Source organism: Xyrauchen texanus, chromosome 27, assembly GCF_025860055.1.
Source record: "Xyrauchen texanus isolate HMW12.3.18 chromosome 27, RBS_HiC_50CHRs, whole genome shotgun sequence".
NCBI classification, from domain to species: domain Eukaryota; kingdom Metazoa; phylum Chordata; class Actinopteri; order Cypriniformes; family Catostomidae; genus Xyrauchen; species Xyrauchen texanus.
Window position 1 is genome coordinate 30,783,858 of NC_068302.1, and position 11,253 is coordinate 30,795,110.

Sequence of the window (11,253 nt, forward strand, 5' to 3'; positions counted from 1 at the left end):
ACTGTTCAAGCTTGTATGCCCAATCTGAATCTTGTAATTATGTTCTCCCCAAAAATCTGCTCCCACCTTACACTCTTCCCTTACCACTAATAACTGTATAAGATACAAATGTCTACCTTCTGTGCCAGTGTCCCAATACTGTTGCCATCATTTCAGAATATACTTTTTGATTATTGACTTTATTTCTGACCTACTAAAAGGAATCTGGATATCAACTCTCTCTTCATTACCTCTCAATGCAATATAAGCCAGAACCCACAAAAACTGTACCTTTATACTAATTTGCTTAAGTGAATATATTTCTTGAATAATCTCTTTTATCATATCTTCAGACTTATTATAGGTAAACTAGTATCTGAGCATATTTTTGCCTTAGATATTTTAACTTCACTAATCCATTATAGTGCCATCATTGTTGCAAACATTTCTCCAGTATACACTAATAGGTAATCTGAAATCCGGCTATTCTTATACACTTTTAATTTTGGGATTATGAATGCAGCACCCACATGACCCGTTTTTGGATCTTTCGAAGCATGTGTATCAATGTGCATATAATCCCGAAATCTTGACCCCACATACTCCCTTACATCATATACATCAGCTTCATATGGACCTTCCTTTTGCCTTATTTTTAATAAATGTAGATCAACTTCTGATTGGCGCATCACCCACAATGGCACTGGAGATAAAGGAATTATTGGAGCATATCTAAATTCTTCCAGTCTCGTACCTTTTACTAATTTCCCCACACTCCATCTATTGTACTCTTTCTTCTCATATTCTCAAATAGGCATCAATACCTTTTTTGTAGGGTGATTCCCACTCTGACCTCTTAGATTTACCCAATAAGATGCCATTAATTGTTGTCTTCTTATCTGCAAAGGTAATTCGCCAATCTCTGCTTGAAGAGCTGAAACTGGAGAAGTCAAATATGCTCCATAATCAAATATAGATCTTATAATGTATATATGTTTTTAAAGCCAACCTATCTGCTACCCATTCCTGTCCTGAAATACACCTGTATCAAATCATACTCCAAGAAACATCCACCTTTCTCTTCATATTGGTAAGAAGTATGGGTTTCTTTCAGATGACTAGAGAACCCAAGTCCCTTTAGCGCCCTCTATCGTGGGGGGGGGGGGTGTCCCCGTGTAGAAACCGGAAGTGACCTTTCATTGCTGTTTTGCGGGTTCTTTTTCGCGGCAATCTGAACGTGACGCAAAAGCTGTGGAAAAATATGACAGCTGCTCTTCGGCGTTAAAAAAAGTAGGTAATCTTTCTTATTATGAGAATGCCGGTGATAAAGGTAGCTTTCTTAATTCGAACGTAATCTTAACGTTTTTTTATTGTGATATATGGAAGCCTTTTCTATTGTCTGTAAACTAGGTTGTTGAGTATGTTTAGCGCAAGTTCAGGGTTTACTTTTGTGACAATTTAACATTATTTTGTTACAGCAGGAAATAGTGAAATTTGTAGTTTCTTAACAGGTTTATAGCTTGATGTTTCTGTTACAGAACGGAAGCTGCAGAACATTTGTCTTGTGAACATAAGAGGAGACAATAACAATGGCTACAGTCAATGCAGAGGAGATAAAGTCTGAACTGGACACTTTCAACATAGCCTTCAATGAGGAAACCGTGGATAAAAGTAAGAACATGTTGAGTTTGTATTTTATTACAGCTTTTTGTATATTATTTAATTTAAAGGCACTATGTGAATTAAATATTATTATTATTATTATTATTATTATTATTTATAAAGTGTATTGTTATTATCAGGGATGCAAACTGCTCACCTTTCAGCTAAAGTCACCTTTTCTGAAGCTAATTTGCCTAAATTGTTTGGTGACATTTTCAAAATTTTCCTTATTAAAATCACTTTAGGGTTACTTTAACCTTAAACACTTAAACAAAAAAAAAATAAATAATTTTACAACAAACAAATCAACAGAAATTATACAGCTGGAACACCTGCTATGACTTTTTTTTCCATCCCTTATAATAATAATAAACGTATAGTAAAATAAGTTATAGACATTGTATTATATATATTTAAGTACCTTTATATCAATGCATATGTTGATTTAAACTGTCTATCTTGTCCTCTGTAGTGTTGGAGCAATGTTTGTGTCACAGGCTGAAGGGTGATGAGATTGTATTTGAGTGGTTTGCTTTCAGCTCTACTAAGGACCAGCTGCCGCTCACACTTGATAATCTTGAGCAGTTTGAACATGAGGTTAATGCACAACATTATTAATCAAACTCAAATGTAACCTTTCAATCTCTAAGAAGACATTCTGATCTCTTTTGACCAAGCCCTAATCGAAAATCATTTTTCATTTTTAGTGTAAATTGCTTTTTCACTCTTGATTTCCTTTCTCCTGACTGTGTATTTGGGGTTCCTTGCCACTGTCACCTTTGGCTTTCTCACTGGGAGCCTAAAGACATATAATTTGTAAATCAGGATTTTTCAATCACGTTTTCATTTAAACTGCTCAATGAGGACTTTTAGACATTACAGCATAATTCTCTGTTTCAGCATAATTTCCTATAAAGCTGTTTTGAAACAATGTGTGTTGTGAAAAGCGCTATTCAAATATAAATGACTTGACTGTGTACTATTTTCAGATACTGAACAAGAAGAAAAAGCCTAAAGGCTCATCTAAAGCAAGTCAGATTAACAGGACCAGAGATATCAACTCTATCCAGGAACTGTATCCTTTTAGTTCAAACCAACATCAGAGGTTTATTTTATTATTCTCCTTTTCTTTTTTTTTTTGCACACTGTTGCTTTCTTAATACAGTCTCACAGAATCAGAGCAGAGGAGGAAGAAGAGAGCATGCTGGATTCCTATTCAACCCCTGCCAAGGTGAGAAAACTTGCTAAAACTGTAGATGGGTAGATCTGCTTGTTTATACAATGCATTCAGGAAGTATTCAGACCCCTTAATTTTTTTTCATAGCTTGTTATTTTGCAGCCTTATGCTAAAATGCTTTAATTTTATTTATTTTTTTACATCAATATACATGTCGGACACCTGTCTGTAAATCTCTCTCTCTGTCGCACTGCTGTCTTCGGTCGGCCTTTATCCCTCTCAAGTGCTAATTAGCCTGATTAGGGGCCCCTAATCACAGTGATATTTCAGTTTTTTCTTTTTAATAAATTTGCTTTGTCATTATGGTGTATGGAGTGTAGATTAGTTTTATTTTAATTTTTTAAGTATTTTAGCATAAGGCTGCAACATAACATAATGTGTTTTGTACTTTCTGAATGCATTGTACATGCTTATTGATCCTCAGTGAGAAACTCTCATATATTTGTTTGACTTTCCTTGCTACTTGCTGAATTGTTAAATGCTTGTAGTACGATGAATTCCTTTGAAGCTGCATTGGAAAGAAAGTATCTACCAAAAGCATAAATGTTCTCATCTCTGTGACTGCAGGGCTCTCAGAAGAGAGCACTGACCACCCCAGAGCATCCTCAGTCCAAGAGGGGTGTGGCTCGACTTGCAAGTCCTAGTCTAATGCTGTCACCTGCCAGCTTCTCACCAAGGTAACCACAACTCTGATAAACACACAGTGCTCCCATTGCATTTCCAAATGATTACCCCTAAAAGAGGATGTGGAATATTTGCCATGAAAATCTGATCTTAACAATCTCACGGCAGCTTTTTATATCTATCCTGTTTAATTTGTTCAACATTATATACATACAGTATAGAATACATGGTTCTATATGTTTCGATTATTCTAATATAATGCAAGGGGTGTATTTTTTATGGTTAGAAATTGTGAAATTGTGTGTGCATATAGTGCAACCCCATCTCAGAAATATGGCATGCGTGGAGGCAGAGGGGAGGTCGTCTCAACATTTGGGGCAGTGCAGGGTCCTCGCTGGGTGGGTAAAGGACAGAGCAGTGTGAGGGTAGAGATGCTGGAGAGGAGAGAGGATTCACTGACCAGCAGCTACAAATACATGTTCCAGAGGCTGAGAGATGTGCGGGATGGTGAGTCTGTGGTTTCACTGCATCCTTCAGCACTAGTGTGAATGTTCATACCAAGTTTTAGTTTTCTAAATTAGAGTTGGTATGATTCCTGCACGGTTATTAGTTGGGAAAGAAAAGCGGTTCTTATTCCGGACTGTTACCATCTAAAAGAATAACACTGGAACCAAATTATTTCATTGCACTTTTAACTAGGCAAAAATCTGTCTCTTAACCTTATGGGTTATTATTTTAAATCTAAAATGAGTCACTCACTGACTAAATCAGTCAGTGTGGTGTCTTGACTTTTTGACTGAACTGCAATTCACACTTTTGTCATGTCCAACTCGAAATTAACAGAGGACTGTTACTGTGTAATGTGTTCTTAAGGCTCATGAGACTATAATCAGACACATTCTGAACAAAGTTGTCATAATAAATAGTTCTTCAATAAAAAAAAAACAGATGTTAGTATTAAATTGTTATGTTTTGGTTTAGTATACAGTAAATTAGATATATCGTTTTATTGGTGGGAGGGGGTCTCCAAGCAGTCAAAGAACCATTAATTGAATCAGAACCACAATTGTTAAATTCCCCACGATCCTCATCCCTAATTAGAAACCACAATATTTAAATGATAGGAAGTAGATTTGTGGTTGTAAACACTTGGATGATGGCATAGATTTGCTTAGTAGTACTGGCATTGATACCTAACTACTGACTATAAATGAATTCCCTCTGTGCTAGTTCTAACTGAGAAGATTGAAGAGCTTGGAGAAGAGTTGCGGACTCATTTCAACATAGAGGAATTCTCTCCAGTTTCATTACCTGTTCAGGTACAAGCACTGATATCATTACAATAAAAGGGAATAGTATGGGCCTTAAAATAAAAACCGACCAGTACCCAAGTCCGTGTGCCTGACCCTATTCGGCCCTAATGGTACTGTCAGATTTTAAGCCTGAATCCGAAATCGCTTACTCTAAAAAAAAAAAAATTTAAAAAAAATCTCCTAGCAAGTATAAAAAAAGTCTACTAGTAAGTACTTTTGCTATAGGGTGTATTTTTTGTAAGCATCTTATGCAACTTGTAACAGTATTGTGACAGTCAATATGCTCAGTTTTAACAAGGCATGGCAGCCCTTCAGTACTGGAAAAAAATCCTTGCCTTACTGTTTATCATGTGCAGAACAATCTGGAATAATGTTAAACAATGTAACAGTCACCTCTTTTCAGCCTGAATGCGACACCTTCACTAAAAATTATCTATGCGCAGCACAACAAATGAAACATGACGCAGGTGTCTCGGCATGCGTTTGTGAAACTTGTAGTTCTTTTTAACTTGACACAGTGTCTAAAAATGTGCCAGTCCTGTGCAAGAAATGTTGCAACAGTATAAGGCGTCCATCCAGCATGTGTTTACATTGGAAAAACAGAGCAGACTCACGCAAAAACACTTTTGGTGTAAACGGCGCCTAACTCATCCGTTCGCAAGTGTCTGTTAGTGAGAGCGTGTGTGTGCGCGAAACAAGTTCTGTAGGCCTGTTTATATTTTCATTTATTACAAACCCAAAGTCCTACCTGAAAAACTGATCCAAACCCAGCTCGAAACCCAGTGGGTTCTCGGTTCCGGGTTGCAGACCTCTAGGTTGCAGACCTCTACTCTCAAAGCCGTCCCTAAATATTCAAGCCCAGATTAGACTGGGCAGTAAGGTGATATGGTCTTTTTTTTTCTCTCCTGCAGGACAGCATCACAGTACTGGGGCAGGTGTGTTGTGACAGTAATGGGAAGCTAAATGCCCAGTCTGTGCTACTTGAGGCCGGGCATGAACAGGGAGGCAGGCAGGTGCCTGTGGATCTCTCAGAGCTCAGAGAGTTCTCACTCATCCCTGGACAAGTGAGGTTCACATACATGCTGGTCAAGCAAATTTATTGCTTGATCTATTTTATGTTTGTTACTTTTAAATGTATTACAATACTATGTGTTTGGCATATATTATTAGGGAATTTGCCTCAGCAGCGGTTACAAGTTGCTGATCTCTCTCTCTCTCTCTCTCTCTCTCTCTCTCACTCTCTCTCTCTCTCTCACAGGTTGTTGTTATGGAAGGTATGAATACTACTGGAGAGAAGTTTGTTGCCACCAAACTATATGAGGTACCTCTCACTGATGATAATTTGTAGTCTAGCCTTGTTTATAATCTGTTTAATTGGCCAGAACATTCTTTTTTGTATTTTGGGAATATGTCATCACTACAGTGTCAGCTTTCACCTCAGAATCTGAACATGATTTTGGAGTTTGGTTATACAGGACAAAATTATTTGCTTGTCTTCCAGGGTATGTCCTTACCTTTCTACTCTCCTCCTGAAGTGAAACAAGAAATGGATGAAGGTAGTAACCTTGCCATTGGTTGAAATGAATCAAGAACATCCTTATCGATTACTTGGCTCAAATGAAACCCATCATAAATAAAAAGTTAATTGCAGTTCTCCTCTCACAGTATCTGAGCCTGTCATGGTGATGATGGCCTGTGGACCGTACACTCCCTCTGATGGCCTGACCTATGAACCTCTGCTTGACCTCATTACTATCATCAACAAAGATCGTCCTGATGTCTGCATTCTGGTGGGCACAGCTCCAGACTTATTCCTCTGATGTTGTGATCTAATAAGCAGTTTGCTTTGCTTTTATGCTTTGATTTGCTGCATTTCAGCTAATAGTAAACTTTTTCTTTATAGTTTGGGCCTTTTGTTGATTCCAAACATGAGCAGATAGAGGTAAACCAGATTCTGTATGTATTTAAAATTCCTATGTTAACATTATTCATCATTACCACAATGCGATCACTTCATGTTCAATGTTTTTAAATAGAAAAACCAGGTAACTGAAACATTTGCAACTATCTTCAAGAGATGTGTGGACAGTATTTTGGAGGGAACCAAAGGGTATTTATTTTTTGCATATCTTTGTGATATTGCTCACCAATTTGTAATTCTTTTTGGGGGAGAGTGTTTACAAACATTATTCATCACATAAATTGTTTTAGAACAAGATGCAGGTTGGTGTTTGTGCCTTCTCAGAGAGATGTTCATCACCATTACATTTATCCTCAGCCACCATTCAGCCTGTCCAATCTCAGCAAGGATGATTCAGTGGTGAGGCTGTTATACACAATTAAAATACATTACAAAGCACAATTATGAAATTGAGATTGTTTGCTTCACTCTTCCTGAATACTGGTTGTTGAATGTTTTACATCTCTTTGAGTTATTGTAGGCCAATAAATTAATCATAAGGGCAGTTATTCATTCAAAATGTCTTTAAATAATTGAACTTTCTCTTTCAACTTTTGTTGTCCAATATTTGTTTTCTACCTTTAGCGAGTAACCTTAGCTCCTGACCCATGCACTCTCCTCATTGATAACGTGACCTTTGGCCTGACCTCTACAGACATTCTGTTTCACATGGGAGCAGAAGAAATCAGCAGGTAACTTATGGCATGAAAAGCAACATTTAACTGACATGCAAATTTACAGTGTATGTGCACTGGTTTCTTTAAGAATTAGAGTGAGTTGGAAGTTTGTATAAAATGTACTCTCTTACAGTTGGTTATGATTCATGATTTCATAAATTTTTTGTGTTTTGAATTGGAAAAATATTTTTTTGAAGAATAAGTGACCACAAGCACTGACTCCCATGTTTTCACAGTGGCACAGGCACAGAACGTTTCTCACGGATTATGAAACACATGTTGACCCAGAGAAGGTTAGTACAAAATAGTGGTCGTCCGATATATCGCCAAGGCAGATAAATATAGATATATTTTCTCATTTGGCCGATTTGTTTCTTAAGGGTGCCGAGAATCGCCTGCTTGCATGTGAAGCTACTGAGACATGTAAACGACCAGTCACGGTTCATTTTGTTGTTACGTGCCATCGTGTTACTACAATAATAGACCAGCATGCAACAAAGTGTAATTTAAATGGTCCACATATCAGAGACACATCAGACGCGTTTGAGCTCAAAATGATAAAGTGCTCGTCTGTTTCATTCGCCCTCTCTCTCCTCAACAGTTCCCTGTAACACCTAACTGTCTTGTCTAATGATTAAAAAGGCAAATATCGATAAAACTAGTATTATATATCGTCTGCAAATATGCACATATCTCGTTTAAATAGATGTAATAAGCTCACACAACTTTAGCAGATCTTGCCCTCATAAATCTTCCTCTGAAGCATGTATTCTAACAGTCTCCTCAACAGTTCGCAATAACATTTCTAATGATGAAAGGGAAATAACAATAAAACTTTATTATATACCAGTTGCAAATATGCGGGTATCTCGTTTAAACGAATTCAAATTCATTAACCTCGTGAAAATCCTGTATTTTCTTTTCTAATAATTTCTTAAATTATTAAATTTGATTACTAAACAGAATTCAGAAGAAACTGCTATCTACAATATAATTACTTTTTTATTTTTTTTATTTTACAAATTATGTTTTGTGTGAAATGTAGTCAATTATATTGCTAAATAAGAGTTTCTATTTTTGTTATTTACTATATTAAATAGTGTGATATATCCGACTATCGGCAACCATCTGCCATTAATTCATCTGCTTTCTGTTTATCAGCATTGGCCCATAAAAAAACCCATATCAGTCGACCACTAGTACAAAATATTAATTTGATTTTAAAATGAAAATGACCTCAGACATTAGTAGTAAAATCTTGCCTCTACTCTGCTGCTTGTTAGATGTACAGTTGTACATGTTCCTCAAAGTTTCTATTTTATTATGTTCTTTTAGCTACTATCCACTCTATCCTCCTGCAGAGGAAGTTAACATGGATTATGAGAAGTTTCGACATTTTGGCCAAATGACCACCACACCTGATATCCTTATCGTTCCTTCTGAACTTCGTTATTTCATCAAGGTAAATGATCACATTTTGAAAGTGTTTCTTAAAGGAATAGTCTAAGTTCAAGACAAGTTAAGCTTTATTGACAGGATTTGTGACCATGTTTATTACCACAAAAATGTATTCCGACTCATCCCTTTTCTTTAAAAAATAAAATAAAAGCAAAAATCTGGGTTAGTCAGGCACTTACAATGTAAGTAAATGGTGCCAATCTGTAAACGTTAAAATTAGGTCTGAAACTAACGATTATTTTGATAATCGATTAATCTAATTATTATTAGCACCATTATTCGGCAACGATTAATCATTAGCTCTTAACCGATTATTCAGCTTGTGCCCTGACTAAAAGGTTGTATTAAATGTGCTTCCTAACAATAAAGAGGAAAAATTATCTTTTAAAAATACCCCTAAATGACATTCACTGAATTAAAGGCAAAAAAAGAAAATGTATTAAGTTTAATTCAGTAAAGAAATTCACTGCAAAAAATCCTATTGTTATCAATTGAAATGGTTTTGAATTTTAAAATGGTCTAATAATCCTTTAAACAAGATACATTTACTTGAGAAGCAACATATAAGATATTTAGGCTTGCTTTAAGATAATGCATCTTAAATATAAATGTATTTTGTATACAAGTGATTTTTTTTTTCCACTTAAGTAAAATATACTTATTCAAGATCAATTCTCTAAAAGCAAGTATAAATATCTTATATGCTGCTTCTCAGGTGAATGCATCTTTTTTTTTTTTTTAGGTACTTTAAAACATTTGTATTTTTTATATTATTTTCAACATTCTGAGATAACAATTTTTTTCCTACAAGAAAAAACATACAATAAAATGTATGTTGTCTTAAAAGAGTTTTAGATATTTATATTGGAAAACAAGCAAAAATAAACCAAAAACATATTTTGTTTCAGTGTATAATGGCGTGAAGACTATCCTCTCTCACCTTTCTGTTCACTTCAATTCATCTTTAACTCACAAAAAAGCAAACTCTCCTATTAATAAAGCTGCATATTGGCAATTTTCTTACTATAAGAAATGCACAGTGACGTATATTATGATTCAATAAGTTGTGAGCCATCACGTTATAATTGCTGCATTGTGCACACGCTTGAGGGATGAGCGTCCTCGCGACAGTGTGCCTCAGCTGGGTGCTGTCTCAATCTCTCCCCCTTAGATCAGGACATTCGTGGAACTCATAGAAGAGTTATAGAAGCGCTGACTGCAGAGAGAAATGCCAGTTTCAGAGTTTGTAGTTATTTACATGATCTACTTCAGTAATATTTGAACTTTATAAATGCATTTAAGATGTAACGCCGGGATGTTTCCTTAAAAGACGCTCGACAAGCAAGTTTTTCTTAAGCTCCAGCTCCTAGTTAAAATACTCAAGTGTTTCAAAAGTGGAGCCACAAGACAAAGAATATGTGTGTAGACATGATAAAATCACACTTTTCTGTGTCAAGGTATAGCTAATTTTACAACTTTGTTGCCATGATGATGTAGTCAACAAACCCTAAAATGAGGATTTAAACGACCTGGCTTGAATAATACATGAGTTTTAACTGAAAAATTATTGTAAATGCTTTTATCAAATCAAAAGCTTCAAATTTCTTCTTTTAAACCATCAAAAAATTGGCACCCTTCACTTCCATTGGAAGTGCCTTACTGTAAATTAGATTTTTGATTTTATAGAAAATGAGGGACAAGTCTAAAATAATTTTTGTGGTAATCAAAGTTATTCCACAAATGCTGTTGATTTAAGCTTAACTTGTATTGAACCTGGAATGTTCCCCATGTAACTAAACATCTGTCATTTATGCTCATTACATAATTTGTCACTTGTTCTCAGGATGTGATTGGCTGTGTATGTGTCAATCCTGGCCGTCTCACTAAAGGACATGTGGGTGGGACTTATGGACGGTTGCTCATTCAGCCAAATCCTGTGCTGGTGGAAGGGAAGAGAGTGAGCCCATGTATAGCAGGACAGGTTGTGAAAATATGATATGGATGTACTCTTCTTTTTGAATAGATTTGTTTTTGAACTTTGTTCATTAATTCATTTCTGTATTTTAATGTCTGAATGAAATCTTTTCACTTAAAATGGATGGAAAATAAATTGCTTTGTAAATCAATAATCACTTTAGAGCAAAAAGTAATTGGATACACATGAGTAAATGGCACACTAAACTGTCAGTTCATACTGATGAATTAAATTTATTTAATAAAACAATTAAGTTGCAAATGTTGTTCATTTAGTCTAAAGTCACTATCGATTACACTTTCAGAATGATTCTTTAAAAATTCTAATAGACTTAAATGAGCTGATAAAAAAGCTTAAATATACAGCTA

General features: G+C 35.5%; 1 protein-coding gene across 2 annotated transcripts; it reads left to right on the forward strand.

The window, feature by feature from the left end:
• The first annotated feature begins 1,161 nt into the window (after nt 1-1,161).
• On the forward strand, nt 1,162-10,906 carry LOC127620933 (DNA polymerase alpha subunit B-like). 2 transcript variants are annotated; one of them, XM_052094291.1, is made up of 19 exons: nt 1,162-1,269; nt 1,518-1,650; nt 2,114-2,238; nt 2,631-2,716; nt 2,815-2,872; nt 3,446-3,555; nt 3,816-4,009; nt 4,733-4,821; nt 5,727-5,879; nt 6,074-6,136; nt 6,317-6,371; nt 6,481-6,605; nt 6,719-6,757; nt 6,852-6,925; nt 7,027-7,135; nt 7,361-7,467; nt 7,689-7,745; nt 8,788-8,914; nt 10,754-10,906. In XM_052094291.1, exons 2-19 carry the CDS (start codon nt 1,569-1,571, stop codon nt 10,904-10,906), a joined length of 1,806 nt encoding a protein of 601 aa, XP_051950251.1. In that variant the 5' UTR covers nt 1,162-1,269; nt 1,518-1,568. The 2 variants fall into 2 exon arrangements, with proteins under 2 accessions (XP_051950251.1, XP_051950250.1); XM_052094290.1 differs by having other exon boundaries at nt 1,209-1,269; nt 1,499-1,650.
• Nucleotides 10,907-11,253: the final 347 nt, after the last annotated feature.